The sequence below is a fragment of the Passer montanus genome, unplaced genomic scaffold (genome assembly GCF_014805655.1).
Source record: "Passer montanus isolate IOZ18808 unplaced genomic scaffold, ASM1480565v1 scaffold1, whole genome shotgun sequence".
NCBI lineage: Eukaryota > Metazoa > Chordata > Aves > Passeriformes > Passeridae > Passer > Passer montanus.
Window position 1 is genome coordinate 19249442 of NW_024356504.1, and position 22011 is coordinate 19271452.

General features: G+C 48.4%; 1 protein-coding gene across 3 annotated transcripts in view; it reads right to left on the reverse strand.

The window, feature by feature from the left end:
* The window catches only part of HEG1 (heart development protein with EGF like domains 1), a 51718-nt gene that overhangs the window by 18796 nt on the left and 10911 nt on the right, over window positions 1-22011 (reverse strand). For 2 of the 3 annotated variants that reach the window (XM_039702033.1, XM_039702208.1), the window contains exons 2-12: window positions 14209-14475; window positions 13006-13233; window positions 12364-12636; window positions 10902-11210; window positions 10188-10505; window positions 9292-9606; window positions 8095-8403; window positions 6853-7407; window positions 6166-6510; window positions 3820-5190; window positions 1023-1142 (exon numbers count right to left, since the gene is read on the reverse strand). In XM_039702033.1, the coding sequence (XP_039557967.1) occupies window positions 1023-1142; window positions 3820-5190; window positions 6166-6510; window positions 6853-7407; window positions 8095-8403; window positions 9292-9606; window positions 10188-10505; window positions 10902-11210; window positions 12364-12636; window positions 13006-13233; window positions 14209-14475 (4410 nt within the window). The remainder of the gene's footprint in view (window positions 1-1022; window positions 1143-3819; window positions 5191-6165; window positions 6511-6852; window positions 7408-8094; window positions 8404-9291; window positions 9607-10187; window positions 10506-10901; window positions 11211-12363; window positions 12637-13005; window positions 13234-14208; window positions 14476-22011) is intronic. The other variant, XM_039702117.1, reaches the window with a different exon arrangement.

The window sequence follows — 22011 nt, forward strand, 5'->3', positions numbered from 1 at the left end:
TAATCTGAGTTGTCCAGACTTGCAGAGATAATACCCCTAAATCTTGTATTAAGTGTCATGAGATACTCAGTGGACTGAGAACTCAGAATTCCAGCTTTATGTTCCACCACAAAAACAAATACAGTTGCAGATAACATTATAAAGTCTCCAATTCTTTCCCATTTTTTTTCCATCCACTGAACCTATCTTCACCACAAACTGTATATCAGACATCTCTAATGTAACAACTCCAGACAAAAATTATGATGAGAATCACCTTCACAGTGTTTATATAATCTGTCCATATTCCAGTTCAAGGCATAATCAAAACAAGTCTCTAAATTAGAAGCTGACATATTCCAACTTGAAGAAATATTCCAAAACACTCTTCAGGGACACCTCACCCATGTTTCCATAGCAAAATTTCCATGCCTCTAATCTTCGTTGATTAAGGGTCAAAAGAAAATCTAGGAAAACAATTTCCCCTTTACAATGGAATATTGTAAGTCCTTGAGACTGAGAGTCCTCTGATAGAAAGGAAGAGGTCAGAACCCGAGTTCCAGCTAATAACTGTGCTGCTCAAAAAATGCTAAAGGTATGAAACAAGACCTTGATCTTACAAAGACTTTCACCACGGCTGCTTAACTTTGCACACATGGCTGATCCCGCTGAAGCCAGGTTACACAACAGCCCCACTCACTTCTCCCAAGCCAAGAGTTTGCAGGGCTGATAAGCTGCTGAATGCTTTTTGGGAGTTTTAAGACTCATCAGGAACAGGGGCACATCTGTCCTTACTAACAAGCCTGAGCCCACCACTCCCTTGCCGCGTTTTTAAGAAGAATTCAGATATCTCTGCCTGCTCCCCAGGCAGCCCAACATGACAGCATTAGACACCACACTTGTATAAACACTAAAAGGCTCTGATAAAAGAGGTGACTGGGAGGAACATTAAGCTCCTGAACTACTTTGAGCCTAAGTCAATTTATTTTAGAAGATTAAAGATAATTATTTCCATCCCTGGTTTTTCATTTTTGTTTTCTTACCTAAATTGCACTTCCCTTTTTCCAGCTCATATCCAAGAGGACACTGACAGATATAGGAGCCATGGGTGTTGTTGCAGGTGGCCAGTGCAGGACAAGGGTTGGAAAGACATTTATCCACCTCTATAAAAGTTAAAAAAAAAAAAAAGTAAAAAAAAAAAACCACACAGATTATACTTACAGAATCATAAAAATCATCAGCTGTTGGGCTAAAAGAGATGAACATGGCTCCCCATCTGTGACTCCCTGAGCATTATCAGATGCTTCATTGCATCATTTGCACTTACTATTTATGCTGTTCCTAATTATTCTGTTGGAGCTGAAAGAATAAATATAAACCACTTGAATATTCATTCAAAAGCCCTTGAGGTCTAGCATGGATCCATGTTAATGTAGACATCCAACTGATCTATAGCACTGCCCATCAGAAGATCTCAGGGTTCTTTCCAAAGACAAACAACCCAACAGTGTATGCATGACAAGACCAAAAAAGGGACCTCAACAGCCCAAGTCAGACATGTGGGGGTGGGCTGCTTCACCAAAGTCCTGTAAAAAAAAAAAAAGTAAAAAAAAAACCCACACAGATTATACTTACAGAACCATAAAAATCATCAGCTGTTGGGCTAAAAGAGATGAACATGGCTCCCCATCTGTGACTCCCTGAGCATTATCAGATGCTTCATTGCATCATTTGCACTTACTATTTATGCTGTTCCTAATTATTCTGTTGGAGCTGAAAGAATAAATATAAACCACTTGAATATTCATTCAAAAGCCCTTGAGGTCTAGCATGGATCCATGTTAATGTAGACATCCAACTGATCTATAGCACTGCCCATCAGAAGATCTCAGGGTTCTTTCCAAAGACAAACAACCCAACAGTGTATGCATGACAAGACCAAAAAAGGGACCTCAACAGCCCAAGTCAGACATGTGGGGGTGGGCTGCTTCACCAAAGTCCTGCCCTTTTCATCCAAGCCCTGTTTCTCCGCTCCAAAGGCAGTGCTTGAGCACTGATCCAGTCTGTAGATTACCCAGTAATGGTGGAGGCAGCCCTGGCTGCAATCACCTCCTTCTCCAGAGCTCCTCCATGCCAGCCTGGGCATGGTCACAGCAGTGATTCCTGTCTGTGCCACCACTCCAGTGCCCTTCCTGCTGGGTGAGCAAGAGCCTGGGGAGCAGACACCACTGTGAGAATACAATGCCTCAGGGGATTAAGGACTGTACTCTCAGATGCTTCATAGATTACACAACTGCAAATTCTGAAAAATATATCAAATATTTCCTCTTGAAAAAAAAAAAAGGGAAAAATGTGTCTTTGTCAGAAAGCTCTTCTTGCTGTGTCTATGACTCACATGAGCACAAACACACATCACACACACCCACAAGGACAGACCACAGGCAGGGCTGGAGACTTGTCAGTGACAGGGCTCTACAAGACCAGCAAGACATCTTACACAGCACTTGTACCTATCTTGTGGCTGCTGCTGCTGAGTGCTGCAGCAGAGGCAGGAAGCACAGGCTCTGTGGTTTAAACATGAAGCACAAGAGCCAAACCCATGTGTGCATTTCTGGTGGCACTGCAATAACCCACAGCACCTCACAGACCTGACAGCTCCCAGCCAAACTCTGCCCTGGGACACACCACCGATGCAATCTCATGCCTGGACTAGCCTGGCACAGCTACCTCAGCATCAGTGAGAAGCACATTTGGTGACTCTAAGCTAAGCAGCCAGAAATGAGTGGGTGTGATTTCAAATGATGGCTTTCACTTTGCCATCCTTCAGTTTGTGCTTCATACAGCAGAGACCAGGGCAGCCACTTTCAGGGGAGTGAGTGATCATGTGCAAAGCACCACGTCCAAGACAGCAGAAGGATTTTTTGTATTCTGGTGAATGGCAAATTTTGGTTTTCAAAAGAAGGATAATTTGGCAAAAGTGTGAATCAGTTTCTAAAAAGGATGCATTATCTTAATTTTTCAATTAAAAAAAATCATTCCAGTAAAGTAATCGGGTTTTTTTGCATGAAGCTATAATTAAAACCAATCAGCCTGAGAAGTAACCTTTGAATACTTAATTACTGGATGGAATATACATTATTGCCAGTATTTTACTGAGATTAATGTCTTTAGCACACACAATATCCTACAATGGCATGATGGCCGGGCTCTGAACTTCAAACACAAAGTCAATTTCCTTTCATATAAGACTTTAGCAAATATATTTACTTGAAAAGATAAGGAGACTGGCAGTGGTAATAAATTACTAAAACAACATACTCAGCAAGACTATGGTACACAGCCTACCAAGAGAAGCATCAGGCCCCTAAGAAGATTAATATTTAGTGAGGTGGGGTGAAAACAACCATAGGTCGTAATATGAGAAGCAGTTTCAACACAAATACCAAGTGCTGACCAACTGTACTTTCTCAATAATAAGACAGATATCAATTACTATCTATTGCTATTGTTAACCCATCAAGAAATATAAAGTGCATCCTGTGCTCACCTATAAGGCAAATCAGATTTATTTTCTCAAAACTGTCAAATCTCAGCTTAATCTTTGTATCAGAAATGTTCGCCAAAGTGCTCACCCTTATTTCACCCATACAACTTGATTGCTAAACCCTTAGTTAAAAAAAAACAACACAGAGACGAGTTATTGCCCTCCAACCCTGCTGACAACAGACTTGTCACACATACAGGTACACACAACTCTTTGCAAACTGCTGAAGTGGGACCCAGGTATTCCTGCCCGCTGTTCCTGGCCCCACCACTGGTGAGAGCCATTGCACACATTACCTGCAGCTGGAGGGGATGTCCTCAGCCCGACCGTGCCGCTCGATGGAGGAGCACTGGTTGGTTTGGTAGCAGCCAAAGTAGTTGTAATGCTCACTTTGGTGGTCTTGATGGTTGGAGGTGCTTTGGAAGGACTTGTAACAGGGACGTTTTCCTCAGTGACCTTGCCAGGCTTTGCAGTGGTGGGACCCATGGCTTCTGTGTTTTTACCAGTGGTATAACTGTGCTTAGTGGCAGTGGGTGTCTGGGCCCTGTGGTCTCTCATGGTGCTGGCCTCACCTGGGGTGGGCCGGCAACCGGGTGGCGTTGTCAGCACAGGAGGTTTCACCGTGGTCACTGCCACTGTGGGGACAATGCTGCCCTGATTTGTTGCACTTTGTGAGGGACTAGGGGGTGCATCTGTTGGGCCAGCCTGTGGAGCAACACTGGCTGTGGAGAGCAGTGGTGTTGCCTTCCCAAAGGTGTCCCCTCGGGTGGTGGCATCTCTAGGCGAGGCAGTCTGTGTGACCGTCACGGGAGCGGACACAGACACGACGCGGCCACCAAGCAGCTCCATGGGTTCCGTAGGGAGAGGTGACCTGGTGGGAGCGAAGGTGGTGCTCTTCTGGGGCTGGTGTGTGACATGGGGCTTGCTGGTCTCTCTGGGTGAGCTCCTGGCCGTGGCAGCTGTGGAGGGCTCCTGCCTGACCACACTCGTAGCCACAGTGGTGCTCGCTGCTTGATCACTCTCACTGGACTGCGAGATGGATGAGGGTGATGAAAACACAGACAATAAAGATGCTAATGAGTAAGAGGGGGAGGGCAACGAGGAAGTGGGCAACGAGGACGACAATGCCTGCAGAGAGGGTGAAGATGCCATCACAGAGGGCAAGCGTGGCTCAGGGGATTCTGACAGTGTAAACAGATGAGTTGGTGGTGGTGTTGATGACAGCAAGTGCTGCAGTGAGGACAGCGAGGAAGAGGCTGGAAATGCTGATGAAGACAGAGATGATCTGTGAGTGGTCAACAACTCAGAGGCAGTGTTGAACAGAGTTGTATTTTCTATGCTGCCTGTAGAAGCAGATGTCGATGGTTTGGAAGGGTGCACCAGCAAAGGCTCCGTAGAAGGTTCAACAAAACTGCTGCTGTTTGATGCATTGGTCTGCCTGTCATGAGCCACAGACGATTGTGAGGCATCAAAAGGGCTGGAAATTTCAGAAAAAAAGGTGGAACTTTCTGAGGAGTCAGCAGAGGTGCTGCTGTTGGAGATAGACAGGAGGGTCCTTTCTCCACCTCTGGTATATGTGGTTGAAATGTACGTGCCGTCAGTGTGGGAAACCGAGGTCCTTTTCTCAGCATCACTGCTACTGACTGGCTGATGGCTTCCTGAAAAGTCTGGAGTAAAAGGACAAAAAATATTAGAAAGACAGAGTAATGATTAAAGCATTTTGATGTCATATTAAAACTGCTTGCTAAATAAGATGTTCTTGTCTGTGAACCTGTCCATGATTTTCTAAAAATTTCCAGCACCATTCAAGCATGGTTATAGGATCAGGAGCCTAATGCACTCCTTAATTGATTGTAAAATGATGAACCCTGACAGACACAAGACTCCCATGAAATGAGTAGGTTTCCAAATCACTGTTCTTCACATACTGCTTTCCTAAAGTGATACAGATCTTAACATTCCATGGTATTTGTGGCAAGCTAAGCAGGAAAGCCCCACTGTTCTCTTTATCACTCATAATTTACAAAACTCATATCCTCTTCCTTTTATCCTCCATTCCCATCTACAGAATATCCATCTTGTTCAATGTGTTTTTAGACACAGTGAACTTCATGCCTCTGCAGGATGAAATCATTGCATTATGTTAATTTGCAGCTTATCATGAACCCAGTAATTCAAAACTTTGCAGCCAGGTAATCCAAAATAAACAGCACATCAGCCTGCAAAAAATACATATTATTTAGCACAAAAGGTGCAATCAACCTTAAAGTACCAATTTCAGGATGTACCGTTAGGTTCAGCCAACTTTAAAAAATTAAAAAATGGTATTGAAATTTTTTTTTAAATTCTACAAATTACTTAGGTCATCGTGAAACACTTCTGAAAGCATCACCCAAAAGAAACCAGTTAGGGTGCAAAAAAAAAAATGCAGCCATCAAAACAGGAGGGTTTACGGCTCCACTTCTGGAATAGTTTCCCATCTGTGTGGGGTCTGGTTTTGAGTCTTTTGATGGAAACATACCCCTGAGTGAACCCACAGGTGGTATTGAATGTAGTAATTAATGAAAACCTTATGTACAACATACTAAAAAACAGACAATGTGAATTCCTCCCAAATGTACATAAAAAAACCATCAACTTACTTGTGAGATCGTTTTGGAAAGAAGAGTAAGTGGGTATCTTGGCAGAACGTACAAAGACCGTCTCCGTCGCAGGGCCCGTGAAGCCCCCGCTGCTGCTGGTGGAGGTGTTGGCTGTCCTGCCCTGCTCCAGCAATGCTGGCTCAGACGGTCCTGGAGAGCTGGAAGCTCCAGCAGGGAAAGAAGAGGTCTCCATGCCAGCAGCCAGAGTGCCATCTGTCACTGAGGGCAGCATCCTCTCCTCAGCACCCGCAGATGTGGATGAACTGTACACGGGATCGGTGATGGGGCTGGACATCCTCTTCCCAGCACCTGAGCTGCTCAGGGAGCGATGGCTGCTGTCAGTAGCTGGAAAAGGATTGAAAAGCAGGTGTCTGATTTTATCCTCTCAGAGCAGACAGGTCCAGATACTGAGGAATCAGCACCATTGGAGTCACAATGGTATGTTTATGTTATTTGTAATTATCACCCCAACCCAGACAGGCAGTCGATGTGCCCTCCAGCTACAAGCTACCTGTCTCAAGAATGAGACCCTTCTTGCTCAGCATCAGCAGCTGCAGATATACAACACCACAGGGCAGAACCACGACCACTTATAAAAACCACCTGTAACAGCTGTGTCATACCTATCCCACAGAGAATGGAAGGGAGAGGCAGTCAAATGCTACCCCAGAATTCAGAAAAACTCACTGGAAGGTTCAGCAGCAGCTGAGAAGTAGGTGGAGACCTTGGATGAAAGGGTGGCCTTGGGCTCTGGGGACCCTGCTTGGCCAGATGACACATGTCTCACTCGAGGCCATGCCGTGGAGGACGGGACAGGGCCAGTGTGGGTGTCCCCAGCTGTGTCCAGATGAGATGTGAGGCTTTCTGCTTTTGTGCTCCACATGCTGCGGCTACCTGGGCCTTGAGATGTCCCCTCCTTGTGGATGAAGAGTGTGGTTGAAGGTGAAGGCACTGAAACGCTGGGAGAAAACGCAGGCTGCAGCTTTGTTGGAAGCTCACTGAGTCCTGCCCCGCTCTGTGAAACAGGATTCTGTCTCCCAGGCTCTGCTGCTGGTGAGGACAGCAGGACCATGTCCAGGGTGCCAGTGTGAGGGGGAGAGCGAGCAGAGTTCCCTGTGGCACTGGAAGCTCCATGGGTGTCCAACACAGGCACTGTGCTGCTCTCCTCACTGGTGGCAGCTGTCACCACACTGGGTGTGCTGGTGAGAGACAGGTGCCCTCCCGTTGCTGAGGTCTTGTCTGCTGAGAGAGAGAGCAAAGCAAAATGATTTATGCACCCTAAACTATAAATAAGCAGGTGTTCTCTCTTCCATCACCAGCCTCAGGCTGAGGACACAGAGAGAATGTGGCAGAAAATCCAATCCTGCAGAAAATGCTAACTGTGAAGGCACAGCTCTTTCCCATGCTAGGAGGAGCTGCTGACAGCAGGGCACCCTGGAGGGGGCACTGGGAACAAGTTATGGGAGCACTGTTGGGTTTGCTTCCCTCTGGCACTGCTCCCAGTGCCACAGGCCTGACCTGGGCACCAGACACCCACACTGTCACCTCTGCACCACAATGAGTGAGGGGGAAGTTACACAGCACCCAAATCCCTGGTACTTGAAAGAAAGCATGGCAGGTTTGTATGGGATCAGTAAATACTGCCCTTGCTCCCCAGGGTGGGAGTCAGGAATGACTGCTGCTACTTCTGCTGGTATAAACACAGCCAGTGGGGCAGCCTTGAAATTGTGCTGTCCCTGAAAACCCAGCAAATCTCGAGACTGCTCTGGCAGTAAGGCTGGCTTTTCCTGGTGCCTAAATGCAAGAAACAGATAATGTGTTTTTCTCTGGAAGTTGAAATTTTCACCTATAGCATCCAATGCCATCATGCAGCACGATCTAGCATGCCCTGCCTCTCCATGCAGGTGGGTGTCTGATGTCAGAGCTCACCTGGGGAAGTGCTTTCTGAAGCAGATGGTGAGCCTGTGAGCCATGGGGTCACAGATGACAGGGTGGTACCTCTGCCACCACCACCCTGGGGTCCCAAAGAAGACTGGGAATGGCCTGGAGAGCTGATGTTTTCAGTACCAGTGGTGGAAACCTCTGTTGTTTGGGCCAGGGTGGTGCTGGCTGGCAGAGACCTTAATGTCCTCCCTCCACTCTTGGTGCCTGTTGTGGAAATGGAGGTGCTGGTGGTGGTGAAATTGGTTTTTCTCTCTGTTGATAGGATGCTGAAGGACACATGGCTGCTTCCAGTAGCTAAAATGTGATAAAGAAACAATTTACATTTTTACACATATGGAACTATAAATAAAAATGAGCTTTCTTCCATTAGCACCCAGAGGCAGCAAGTGCAGTACACAAACACAAGTAGAAAACATGAGAAGATGTCAATTTCCAAAGATGCAAATCCTTCCTACAAAAATTTGTCTTCCAAAAAACAGTGTGACGCTGACAAAAGTGCTATTATATAAAAACTGTTGAAATACTAATGCTGTGCACTTGATTTCACCATTATTTGCCTGAGTGCACTCCATGCTGCTAGAACAAATATCGTGATGACCCAGAAAAGCCTGGAAATCAGTTCAGACAAGGCACTACCCTGAGCAGTGTGAAGGTCTTAGAGAAGAAACAGGATCAGGGGGATCAGACCCCTGAGAACCACAGTGGGGGCTATGACCAAACAGCAGCATGAAGGACCACAGAGACCACATTAAAAGTTGTCTTAAATTTGTTGAGCCGGTTCAAATTCTGGGAAGCAGCATGATCCAAGAAGTAGGACAGAAGGTAAGAACTGAAGTCTGATCCCTGGGACCGCAGGGACATGATCTAATCCCCACTTGCTTAGTTCTCTTGTCTATAACATGGAGATAGCAACTGGAGACAGTAAAAAAAAGGACTGTGATTTGAAAGTTAATTATTTTTCTTGGCATAATGAAACTTTCCACACATGTGCCCTTTCTGTAAAAAATCTAAAGCACATTTTTTGGTCAAGAAAGAGATTAATAATTTCAGACACAAAATCACACTGCATCCTTCCAAACAGTATATTCTACATAGCAGGAAAGAGTCTGGCAAGTGCAAGCTGCAGGAAGTCCTCCTTTAGCTTGTAAGAAAAATGAAATTTCAATTCTAATGTGAGCTCACCTGGGGAAGGACCTTCCAAAGCAGAGCCAGAGTGTGTTAGGGGAGAGTCTGCCACCTCAGTGAAATCTGTCATTCCTGTGGACCCCTGAGCTCTGGAGGTCTCTCTCCCAGAAGGTGTGGACAAGGACTGGGTTGTCTCCAAGGTCCTGTACATGGCACTGCTGGACGTGGAGCCCCTGGCTGCTGCCCAGGGACTGCTGCCCGAGGCAGACCTGGGTGGCCTCCCACCACTGCTGGACGTGGCTGAAATGGGAGTGCTGGTGGCAGAGGAACTGAGGGAGGTTTTCTCTGCCACGGGCCAGTGGCTGCTTACACCTAGGACACAACAAAACCAGGTTTGATTTATGCATACTAGAGCTATACACAGAGCTGTGTGCTCAGCACCCATTTCTACACTGCCCATTGAGAAACTGAAGGAATCTCTCTGGGAAGAGATGAATCTCTCCAGTACAGGCACACATGCCTTACAAAAACCCATGAAAAATCTCAAACCCACACCCTACAGACCAGCCTGCATGGCAGATACAGCACCAGGTGACAGCTGCAAAACCCCAGCAAGTGCCTCTGGCAGTGCAGTTTTGCAGCACTAGCTGCAAAACCCCAGCAAGTGCCTCTGGCAGGGAAAGTGTGTGCACCTATTCCTTAGCAATGCTCTTCCCAGGACAAGAATGAGGCCTCGCTAGTAATGAGGCCATCAATGTTTTTCACTTTTTTACCCAAAATCTGAGCTCCACTCTTCCCCTTCCCACCCACCTCACTGCCAGCTCAGTGCAGCCAGCAATAAAAACATCCATGTATCCAATAATGACTGATGAGCATATCTGAAGAAAAACAGCACAGGGATGTGAAATCTCATCCAGCCCCAGGGCAGACAGCTTTCAAACTAACAAGTTTACCTCGGGAAGGACCTTCAGAGGCAGAGAGGGAGCTTGTGAGCAAAGCACCCCCGGGAGGGGCTGGGAGATCGGTGGCTTCCCGTGAGCTGTTGGGATGATGTGCCCCAGTCCTCAAGGAAGAGGAGGTCCTGCCCAAAGAGCTTGTGGGGTTGCTGCTGGTGGCAGAGTCCCTTGTCACCCCAGCTGTGTGGCCATTTTCTGGGGACATCAGTGTCCCCACTGCCGTGCTGGACATGTCAGCAGCCTGGATGTCCAAGTGCAGCGTGGCCTCTTCTGCACCTGGGATGCTCTGGGAAGGTTCATAATCACTGCTAAAAGCTGAAAAAGGAGAAGAGAAAGACAAAACTGCATAAACATAAATAAAAAGCTGGGTAGGTTTCATCCCACTGTCAGTAGATGTAGACAATGTATGTGTGAATATTGAATACGGAAATATTTAATACTGGGAAATCATTAAGATGGGAAAAGTGGTCTCTAAATAGGAGCTGCTGAAGTTATTGCTTGCAAAATTCAACTGGAAGTTTTCAAGGAAAATCTATCCTCCCCTTCCAACAAGAATAATATTTATCCATACTTTCATTTCTGTGAAATGTTTTTAAATGTACAGGATGTGCCAAATACAATATTATTCCTCCTTTCTTTAAAATAAAAAGGATATATTTTGTTAATAAAGAGTCTTTAAATAAGAGTTTTGAGCTATCTATCAAAACTCACTTGTGGAAGCACTTCCTGAAACGGGCAGCAAGCCTGAGAGCAACGGGTCTGTGACACCTCTGCCTCCATCACCCTGGGCACCCACAGACACCCTGGGGCTGTGGCTCTGGGCTGAAGAGCTGGTGATTTCAGTCCCAGAGGTGGAAATCTCTGCCATGGTGACCAGCCTGGTGCTGGCTGGCAGAGATCTTAATGTCCTCCCTCCACCCTTGGCAGCTGCTGTGGAAATGGAGGTGCCGGTGGTGGGGAAATCCGAACCGAACCTCTCCGCAGCCGAGTCCTTGGATGGCTGGTAGCTGCTTCCAACGCCTACAGTACAATAAAAAAAATGGATTTATACACATGAAATTATAAACAGATGGATCCATTTTCTTCCCAGATGCTGACGGCGCACATACAGATACTGAGCATAGGAAGTTTTCAATCTGGACAAAGTGCTCTGCTGGAAAGGCAGGACTCCCCTCACCGCAGGGAGACCTCGCACAAAACCCAGGGCTCGCTGCCAGGCTTTGTGAGAGTGGCATGGCCCAGACAGCAGGAAACCCCACAGGACAAGGACTCTGGGGATTTGCCTTTAAATCCCACCTTTGCTCTAATATTGCTGAAAATAGGCTTTTTTCTTCCCCCTTTTTTTTTATTTTTTTGTGGCTTAAGCACAGCGTCAAACAGCAAAGGGAGGAAACCCAAGCACAGCCACATTCCCATATGAGCCTGCAGCTCACTACACATCCCAGGGCTCAGCGGGGCACTGTCCTTCAGACACTGGATCTCAGGTCCTGCAGCCCCCGTGGCGCTCCCAACAGCTGTGACAGAGGCAAGGGATGTGTCAGTGTGAGAACCCGGGAGATGTGTTTGCTCCTGAAAAGCCCTGGACACACAATAAGGATTCAGCCACACTGAGGTTTTCAGTATTCATGTGGAGCTGGGCAAAGTCTCTGGTTTTGGAAACTCCAGAAATTGGCTGCTGCAGAGCAAGCAAGGGGAAGCCATGGAGCCCATGGATCTCAGGTTTGCTGCCCTGAGCAAGTTGTTAAGCACAGGCATCTCAGCCTGTCTAGCTGAGGGCAAACCCACCCCGTGTGGCCACAAATGTGGAATGCCAAGCTCCCAGCCCACTCCGTCACCACCTGGGCACAGGTCAGACAGGGCTCAGAGCTGCCCTTGCTCTGCAGCTGGCACTGGCCCAGTGAAGATATTTCACAGCTGCAGGCATCCACCCTGCAGAAAACACTGTGATAACATCCAAAGAACTTTATTTTTTTTTAAGTGGAAAATGCTGGGGGGGTTGGATCAAATTATTTTTTTCCATTGCTTTTTCCTGCTTTCAGCAGGGAATTTCAGCTAACCATCCAAATAATAAAAAACAGAGCACATGCAAAACAGAGTATCTCCTCGGCTTCAAGAAAGCAAATACTATAAAACGGCTTTTCAAAACCATGAAACAAAGGCCAGCAAAGCTCACCTCCGAAGGCGTTGTCCATGGGAGGTGATGCAGTCAGCAAAGGGCTGGTGAAGTTCCCTGTGACACCCCTGGGGTGTAGCATGATGTGCTCTGCACCAGTCTGGGTACTTGAAGCTTGGGAAGAGGCCTGGGGCTGTCCCGGGGAGCCAGGGAGGGCAGTGCTGGGGCTGCTCCCCGAGGGGCTGGGTGGAGCAGCTGCAGTGCCCATGGCAGGGCTGCTGCCCAGCTCTGTGCCCACCCAGCTGCTCACGGGTTCAGAGAGGCTGTCAGTGCCTGCAAGGCAACGGGGAAAAGCAGATGAGGACCCAGAGAAGGGCTCAGCTGCCTGCTGAGCTATTCCACACTGCCACCCTTCCCCTGCCCTTCAGCCCCCAGGGTGTACTGTTCTGTCTGGAAACTGCACCAAGTAGCTCATAATTCTGAGTGCTAGGAGAAGCCACATGGATTCTTCTCTCCATCCTTGTGCATAAAGCAAGCCAGTAAACTGCCCTGAGTGCATGGTGAGGATGGAGAGCTCTAAGCTCTACAATACACGAGAACCAGGCTTAACCAATGCTGGCTGCTCTGGGGAACAGCATTCACCTTGTTCCCGGATGCTGGAACACTTTCCCAATGTTCCTAGGCTGAACTGGGGTGGCTCACCTGAGTGATGAGGTTCTGAAGACGAAGGTAGCAGCACTGTCCTCACAGTGTTAGGCCCTGACACGTTCCAGACCCCATGGTGCCCTCCCCGTGTCCCCTCAGCCGAATCGCTGCCGACGGCTTCCGAGCCCGGTGGCGTCCCCTCAGCAGCTGCAGGGCTGCTGGCAGAAGCCAGAGCCCTCGTGCCTCTCCCCGGCCTGCCTGCAGCAGGGTGGTGGCTTCCAGGGTCTGGAAAGCAACAGGGAGAAGGTCACATTCACCTGGAAAAGTTCTTTTGTCTCAGCTGGGTGGCAGCAGCATCACCTGCAGTGGTACCCAGCACGCAACAGGAAGGGTCACAGCTGCATCCCTCATGTTTCCTCTGTTTAACAGAGCACAGTTTAACTGCAGGAGGGATTGATGGGAACAGAGGGTTTCTGTCGCCAAAAAATAATGGCATTTTAAATATTGTCTTCATTTGAGCATGGCAAAAGAAATAGATTTTTTTTTAGAGACATTAAAAATGCAGAAGGCAGTAAGGAGCTGGTGCCAGAAGAGCCCACAGCTGGCAGCCTGGGCATGCCAGCTCCACATTCTAGTCCCTAAGCAGAGAACAAAAACAAGGAATCAAAAAATTAAAGACAGCCTCTATGCTTATATCTTATTTCAACTGGGGATATTAAGAAAAAAAGTGAAGTGGGGACAGGGCAATCAGCACATCTTTGTCTTGCTGCTGTGAGAAACAGGCCTTGATTTAAGTTCATGTTTAAAAGAGTACATTGGTTTACTTATGACTGAAGATTATGAACAAGCCCAAAAATAAGTGTTCACTTGCAGGATTTCCATGTAAGGACCTCAGCCACAAATCATCATCACAGCTGGTCAGGTATCCTTAAGCTGAGTTCTTACAACCTAAGCTGGGCTTGCAATGGGGTTCAGTTCCTGATGGGAGAAGTGGTGGGGATGCCCAGGGGTCTCCACTCTTTGCACAGCCCCTGAGCTCAGTGGATGGGCAGGACTCCCTGTGGTGAAAAACAGCAGCAGGTCCTAAGAATCATCTGTGTTGTAATGCTAAAAAACAAAGCCCATCCTTCCTGAGATTGGATTTCTCTCAAAAAATCTGCATTTCTAGCTGTGGGGCAGCCATGCTTCCTAACCCACTGGCTATGCTCAGTCCATGGGCTGGGAACAGCTAACAGGAACTCCCACATCCATAAAACTCACCGGGAGGATGGCTGCGGCTGAGCAGGTGGGTCACTGTCCCAGCAGATGGGTTCTCTGGGGATCCTGCTCCTGGAGGGGTGACATCCCCATCACTGCCAGGGGGGCCAGTGTGCCCTGTGACCCTGCTTGCTGCTGGCACTGCCCCGTGCCTGGCAGGCAGCAATGCCCACTCCCTGCTCCCAGCCAGCATCGTCTCCGACTCCACAGGGGCACCAGGAGTCCTCATCTCTGTGCTTGAACTTCTCTCCTGATGGCTGCTTTCAATGACTAAAAGGAAAGACAAGAAAAAAATTTAGATTCCATCAGCACTGATGTGCAGGCTCAGCTCACTGCAGTAACACCAAGGCCAGGCTCTGAGCTCATTTACTTACACTAGAGAAAAATTCTGCATAATCAAAACACAGACCTGAAATTTATTTTTGGATTTGCACCAGTGGAAACTAGATTGGTCTGTGGGACCAAATACCAAAACCCACCTCCGTGCAAAAGACTAATTCAATTCAGCACCCTCAGGATTTTTTTGTGTTAGGAGAAATAAATTCTGAAAGGAGCAAAAAGAAATTCTTAAACAAATAACTGGAAATACTCGCAGTGTAGGTTCCGTGGCAAGAGTGTGAAGGTCTCCAGAGCTGACAGCCCAGCACAGCCCATGTGCCCCATGCTGAAAATAAGATGGGAGGGGAGAGGGCCCCACAGCTCTTGCCCTCTCTCCACCTGGCCAGTGCTTGCTGGACACCTGACCTCAAATCCCATCACCTGCAGGGAGCTGGCATGGAGCTGGCTGAGAGCTGCAGGGCACTCAGGACAGTCAGGATAACCCACCCAGCCACAGTGCAGCACTGGGCTCAGAGGAGATCAGTGCCTGCTGTGGATTACATGGCCCACCCAGGCACCAAAGCACCCCAAGGTGATGAGATATTTTAGCACTTCTAACATTAATGTCTACCAGAACATGAGAAACGAGATGAAGAAGAAGATTGTGCATGAGTGGTGGTCTGGGAAATCCAGGTTTTCAGCTTATGGTACCTGTGAGGATCTCACTGCAGATCAGTTCACACAAAAAACATCAGCCACCATCTATGTTACAGTCCCAAGGCTTGGCTGGCACTGAAGCCTCAGATGACCTTCAAAGCCCACAACAAGCTTTGAAGTCAAAAGCAAGTCCAAATCTGAAAGGGCAAGGTCCCTGTTTTGTCCATCCTCCTTACAGCAAAATGCAGTCTCTCTCATGTGCATGACAGCAGATAAAGGCTGTCAGTCAGCCCAGAAACTTTGATTTTGAAGGTTAAAGTCATGTGCATGACAGCAGATAAAGGCAGTCAGCCCAGAAACTTTGATTTTGAAGGTTAAACCTGTTCTGGGCTTCAAAACACTTTCTGTAAGAAAACTGTGTGTCCAAGGCAAACACCTATGGGACACCTCCTCTTTATCTTGTATTTCTTCCTTGGAGCTGCTGTACCCCAAGAGAGGCAATTTCAGAAGTGGTGTCCTCTGTACATCTGCAATACCTTCAGTGGGAACTCAACAAGATATAGAGGGGTAGGTAGGACAGTCTGTATTCCATCCTGGGAGTCTGAGCCCCCTGTGGGCCAAGCAGACAAGGGTTGTGGTGGAGCAGAGCCCCCGGGGTACCATCACTGGCAGCCCTCACAGTGGCTGCAATGCTGAGCAGCCACTGCCACCCAGAGCCCACTGTGAGCCACCGCCTGTCTCATGGGACAAGCTTCTGGTCCTCACCAGCTGGACAAGGGGATGGGAAGTGGCAGGGGATGCTTGCTGCGTTCATTTGCAAGCCAATACCCAGCCTGTAATTGTAGCCCACAAGTCCATTTATAGCAGCCCCTAAAAATGTGGCTGTGCTGGAGGGCAGTGCACTGAATTTCTGTCCATCCCCCTTTCACTAAAAGCTTTCAGCTGTGCAGCCCATGCTGACTGGAAAGCCTGTGGCCAGCTTTGCTGCACAGAGAGAAGGCAAAGCAGCAGATGCTTAAAGAAACCCTTGGGGTATGAGGATAGACAGAGGGAAATCTGCTCTCCCAGGCTGCCAACTCATTTGTCAACAAGGGCTCTGGATAGGCAGGCTAAAATATACAGCATCACACTGCAGCAGGCATTTCATTGCCACTTCTTAAAAAGCAACCCTGGAAATGCCAGCAAGTAATGACTTCAGCTATGTTCCTCGATTGAATGAGACCAGTTCAAAAGTAAAACACTGCTGTTTGCTTATCTGGTGGTTGTTTGCCCTGCAAATCCACCTCAGACTGCTCTCTATCTTCTTTTGGCTCTGCAGTGGTGCTGGGAATAAACTGAAGCAAAACTCTTCCCCTTATTGTGGGCGCCAGCAAACCTGGCTTTGAGTGCAGCCAGGCACTGGAGGGGTTGAATAAGAAGGTATTATTTACACAGGCTTTTTAGAGTCATCTGGCATTTTTAACTCTGCCCTGCAAGGTATAGCAGGTCCTGGTGCAGAGAGGAAAACCTCATGCTAGCACAGGCTCAGCTCCCCAGATCTGTGGGTGCAGAGCATAAGCTACATTGGAAAATTCAACCCACAGCATGTAGTAAGGAAACCCCAAAAAAACCGTGTTGTTCAACAAAATAGACATGAAATATCACATCCATCAAGCCTACCAGAAGTGCAAGATAAAACCACAATATCCTCTTTGATTTGCCTGCAGAAATTAAGACTTCAAAGATGACCCTCCTCTGGAGCGGACGGACCAGATCAAACTTCTTCCAAAAAATTCCCCACGGGACCATCTGGCCTCCCCTGACGCATTAAAGGCTTAAAGCAGAGTGGCCCTTTAGCTGAGGTACCAATCTGTCACTAACAATTTCGTCACATCCTAAGCTGCCAACAGCTTTGCACGGTTTAACTTCACGTAACCACAGCCACTGAGAAATATTTGACTTCCAGCACAAAACCCTGCCACCCACTGGATTGGTGTTTTCCTTCCCAGTGAAAACTAGCAGTGATGCTCACCAGACAGGTCGGGGCTCAGAGTTACTTTTTCTTTGCAAGCATAACAAGTCCGTGGCTTGCTGTGAGCCGAGCTACACAGCTCAGCCAGGACAAACAGATCAGGTTCCAGCTGATTTCTCAAGGCTTTGGGCTTGCCCCTGGCAGCCCAGTTGGAGATCTACCTTGTGAGACTCCTGAAAAATCTCTTTTGCGCCAACAATTTTCTGTCTCCATCTGTGACCCAGCACAGGCATTGCCCTGTCTCATAGATGGCTGCTACCAAGACAGCATTTAGGTGATGCTCACAACTCAGCCATGGGTCAGCACAACACCAAAAAGCATAATGATGCAAGTTTTCTGCAGTGGCTGTGATGGCACACAGACACCTCATGGCGGGGGGGAGGAGGGATGTATCCTGGTGATGCCAGGAGAGCAGCATCCCCACAGGCAGCGTTTGCCAGGAGATTGCAGCCAGCCAGGGCACGCCACAAGCTATCCCAGCCCCACTGCTTCCCTAACGACGGGATTTTTTCCCCTCGAGGGCAAGAAAAATACTTTCTTGACTGGGGAACACAAATTTAACCTGAGTTCGCACAGAAGGAAAGCCAAGAGCAGCTGATCGGCTGTCCAGGGCGGCCCTTCGCCCGGAGGCAGGGCGGGCATTCCCTGGGGAGCATTCCCGCTAGGATGGGAGCGGAGCCGCCCCTGGAGCTGTTGTTTGGCCCGGCCAGCCCGGGAGCATCCCGTGCCGAGCCCGCGGAGCCGCAGCAGGCTCCTCCCGGGGACGGACAGCTACAATTGTACACCCCACATCTGCTAGCGTTGCATAACCTTAACATCACCCGAGGCTCGCGGAGGGGAGAAAAAACTCATCGCGACTTAGCAAACTCCTGGCTGGCTGTGGGAAGGGGTTAGGAAGAGAGGAGAGGAGAAGCGGGGGCGGCTCGGTCCGTGTCGGGGCCGCGCTCCGCGCTCCCGTCGCTGTTTTGAACGGCTGCTGCGGATGTCGGGATCATGGGTGGAGGCCGCTTAGGAGCCAAGCGAGTTTGTGCGAACAAAAGCTAAAGCCCTAAATCTGGACCGTCCAGAGCTCTCTGGGATTTTCGATTTCCTTCCTTGTTCTTGCTCTGAAAGAAGAAGTTCAAGGCGGGGGGGAGAGCAGGGCTTTAAAAAATTTCATACTTGAGATGGGTCAATTGAGAGTAAACACGCTGATAATGCTGCCTGGGGAAGGTCCCTCGTGTGCATTAAGTGCGGGAAAAATGCAAGAGGTTTTTAACCACATGCAGTCAACCCTGTTCTGCTTATTTTTTATATCAATACAAGGATTTATTCAGTCTGGATTAAGAAAGGTGGCAAGAGAGGGTGTATGGGGAAGAGGAGGTGCAGAAGCCTTGCCAGAGCCTCTCACCCTTTTGTGGAGTTGGTTTGGATGCAGTACCCTACAGACACATTCCCTGGCTCTGGTGCTTCTGCTCCTCATCCTCTCCCCACTGGCCCCCAGGCAGCAATTCACAGGACCTTCAGTCATTTTAACCATAATAGGAAGGATTTATGCAGGCAGCAAAGGTGCCCAGAGCTTTAATATGTCAGCTCAAGAAAAGTGACGGGGGTTTAACACTAGCAGGAGCCCCTGCAAGCTCTGTGATCCAAGGTCCACATGGCTAACGCCCACCTGGCCACTCCCAGCCATGGGTGCCCATGGGGCTGGGGACATCAGCATCATCCTCAGACACTCCAGTGCCACCCCACAGCACCTTGCTTGCAGTTCTGCTTTATGACACAAAAACACTCTGCACTTCCACACCGCTCCCCTCCAGGACCTGTAAAACCTCAGAGGATGCTAAAGGCCATTTTTGCTTCCTACACCTTTTTTCACCATCCCAGAGCCTGATGCTCAGAGATGCCATTAGGTTACAAAAAATTATTCAAATAATGCTCTTAAAAGCAGTACCCTAAAGCAAGGAAACAGGCTTTCCAAAATAAAGAGTACACAGAAATCTGTGATCCTTTCCAAATGCACAGGATATAGGCATATGGAGTGCCCACAACTGGGATAAAACCTGCACAGTGCAGGGACAGGATATTGTTCTGCTTATCAAGAGGTTTACAGCCTCTTAGTTTTGGTGTCCTAAACATTTCCCTGGGGAGGTGCAGGCTCCCAGATCACCTGCTCAAGCCCATGAAATCCTAAGCTTCTTATCTTTCTTGGGCAGTTTGGTTCAATCCACAGATCCCTGAGACCACACAGATCCATGGGACCACCTGTGCTGCTTGAAAACCACCAGCCCATAGCTCAGGGCAGCTCCTCAAACCTCTTCTCATAGACTTTTGTTTTTAAACAGCTTTTAGCAACTGAATTTAAAAAAAGAAAAAAAAAAGTCCTGATTTATCATCAAGCCTTTGAAAAACACATTTATATAAAATTCCACTTCCAACAGGGATAAGCTATGACTTAACATACTGCTAAAAAAAAACATAACCATGCTGAGGCTCCAGTAAAATCTCAATCCATCCATCCAGTGGAGACTGAACTTCCAGTGTCCCAGGCCCTGTGTCCTGACAGCCTTTCTTGAGCAGAAAGCCAAATCCAGACATATTTTCTAGCTTGACAGCTCATTTCTGTTCTGCCCTGGAAGCATCCCTGCAGTGTTAATGTGGGAAAAGCCCCTGCAGGCCCAGGGCAGAGTGAAGGCAGCCCCAGCTGACAGGTCCCAGAAGCACTTACCAAAGGGATTTCTTTTCTACTGCTTTTAGTAAACATCAGTAGAACCAAGCCAAAATAAATCTGCCTAACTGCACAGCTCTCTGAGTACTCACACCTCCTCTCCATCCTCTTTCCTGCAACCCTGCAACGCTGAAATGTCCCCAGCTACCCTGCCTGCATCATACATCCCAAATGCTAAATCCCAGCATCAGCAAATTCACTTCTAAAGCCCCCCAGACTTTTCTAAAATGTCCTGCAGAAATATTACAGAAAATATCACCCACACATTGCTTCTCCTTCCTTTTTCTGAGATTTTTAAAGCCCCCTGGAAGCTTTGCTAGTTGGGAAGGCAATGCTGCCCTCACGAGCACTCACGAGGCCAGAGCAAAAGGCACACAGGGACCCAGCCCGGTGTCATTTTAACTTCTGCTCCCATCCGAGGGCAGTGCTGCTGGAGACTATCAGACGGCTTGGGGAGGAAGTCTCCTGGCAGGACTCCACCAAAGTGGAGTTGCTAGGTCACTGGAACAATAAAAAGGCAAGAAAAAACATCCTGGCTGTGAAGCAATGCTGCACTCATGAGGCCAGAGCAAAAGGCACACAGGGACCCAGCCCCGTGTCATTTTAACTTCTGCTCCCATCCGAGGGCAGTGCTGCTGGAGACTATCAGACGGCTTGGGGAGGAAGTCTCCTGGCAGGACTCCACCAAAGTGGAGTTGCTAGGTCACTGGAACAATAAAAAGGCAAGAAAAAACATCCTGGCTGTGAAAAAGATGGGGGGGGAAAAAAAAAGAGAAAAATCCATGGTGGTGTGTACGGTGCTGGCGAAGTGGAAAGAAACAGGCTGGTGAGGCTGGAGAGAGCAGGACCAGGCTGCTGTCAGCTTCTGCAAGCACACAACTTCATTTCTAACGTGGCTCTTTCTCCAGACCTCTCACACAAATACTTCCAGAAACCTGGAATTTCTCTGCAAGGTTTGCAGCTTGTGAAAATCTCACAGGGGTCAATATTTCCAGGGCAGCAAGTTCACTGTGCTGTGGGGAGATTCACTGCCCTTTGCCTGTCAGCTGGGCACCACAATCCACTGGATGGCTTTCACCCCCAGCAGCTGCCCAGGCTCATTGAAACTGGCAATATAGGAACCCTGCCCCTAGCAGGGCTGGGTTTGGTGATAAGGGGCTGAGCACTGCACAGACCTGGGGCTTGGGCTCCCCTGTAAGGAAGGGTGCTAGAGGCTTAGAACCTGCAGGATGAAATTTTGCTGTCTGGAAAGTCTAATTTCCGGGCCAGAAGGGAGCATTAGCTCATTCTGTGTGACCTCATGATAACCAAAGCTGTTCCATGAAGCTTATTTACTCCCAATATAAGTTCAGTGACTTGTATTTGACTTAAACAGATCTTGCAAGGAAAAAACACCCAAACTATTGGTATTTGTAATTACCTGGGTTTTTGCTCAAAACCACAAGGACTATGGGCTGAAGCACAGATTATTTTTTTTTTGCACAAAACCTCAATGCCTATCAAAAAGTGATGCTAGGCAGGACGAAGCAGATGCGTGACAAAAGACATCTGCCCCAGGGGCTGAGGACTCAGCCTTTTGCAGATCCAGGTGAAAACAAGATTGTTTTCACATTCCACTCTGGAAACAAAACCACAAGTCCCTGCTCCAAAGTGGTCTGAGCCCAGGACCTGCTTCCCACGCACAGGAAGGGGCAATAAATACTAGGAAGATGGAGGAAGGAGTAGGGAAGGGTGCTGCAATGCTGAGAGGTGAGGCTGGGAGCAGCCAGGGGCTGCCACGAGTCCCTGGGGGCCAAGCCATGCTGCTCACTGACGCAGGTGGGCTTTGGTCCAGGTGTCTTGACCAGAGCCTCACTCCAGCAATGTACTTAAGAAGAGCTCCCCAGGGAACTATTCCCCGTGCTTAACATTAAGCACATGCCAAAGAGCTTTGCTGGCTGGCAGTCACACCAGGGATGATGACCAGCCTGGGAATTGAGCAACTTCTCAAGGGCATTGTGGGGATGAGAAGGATAAGGAGCCCTCTTGGATGCAGGAAAATCATCAGACTGCCAAGTGGTAGGTGCCATTTGGTGACATGCAGACACAAGGCTCAGTGGATTCTTCCCTCCAT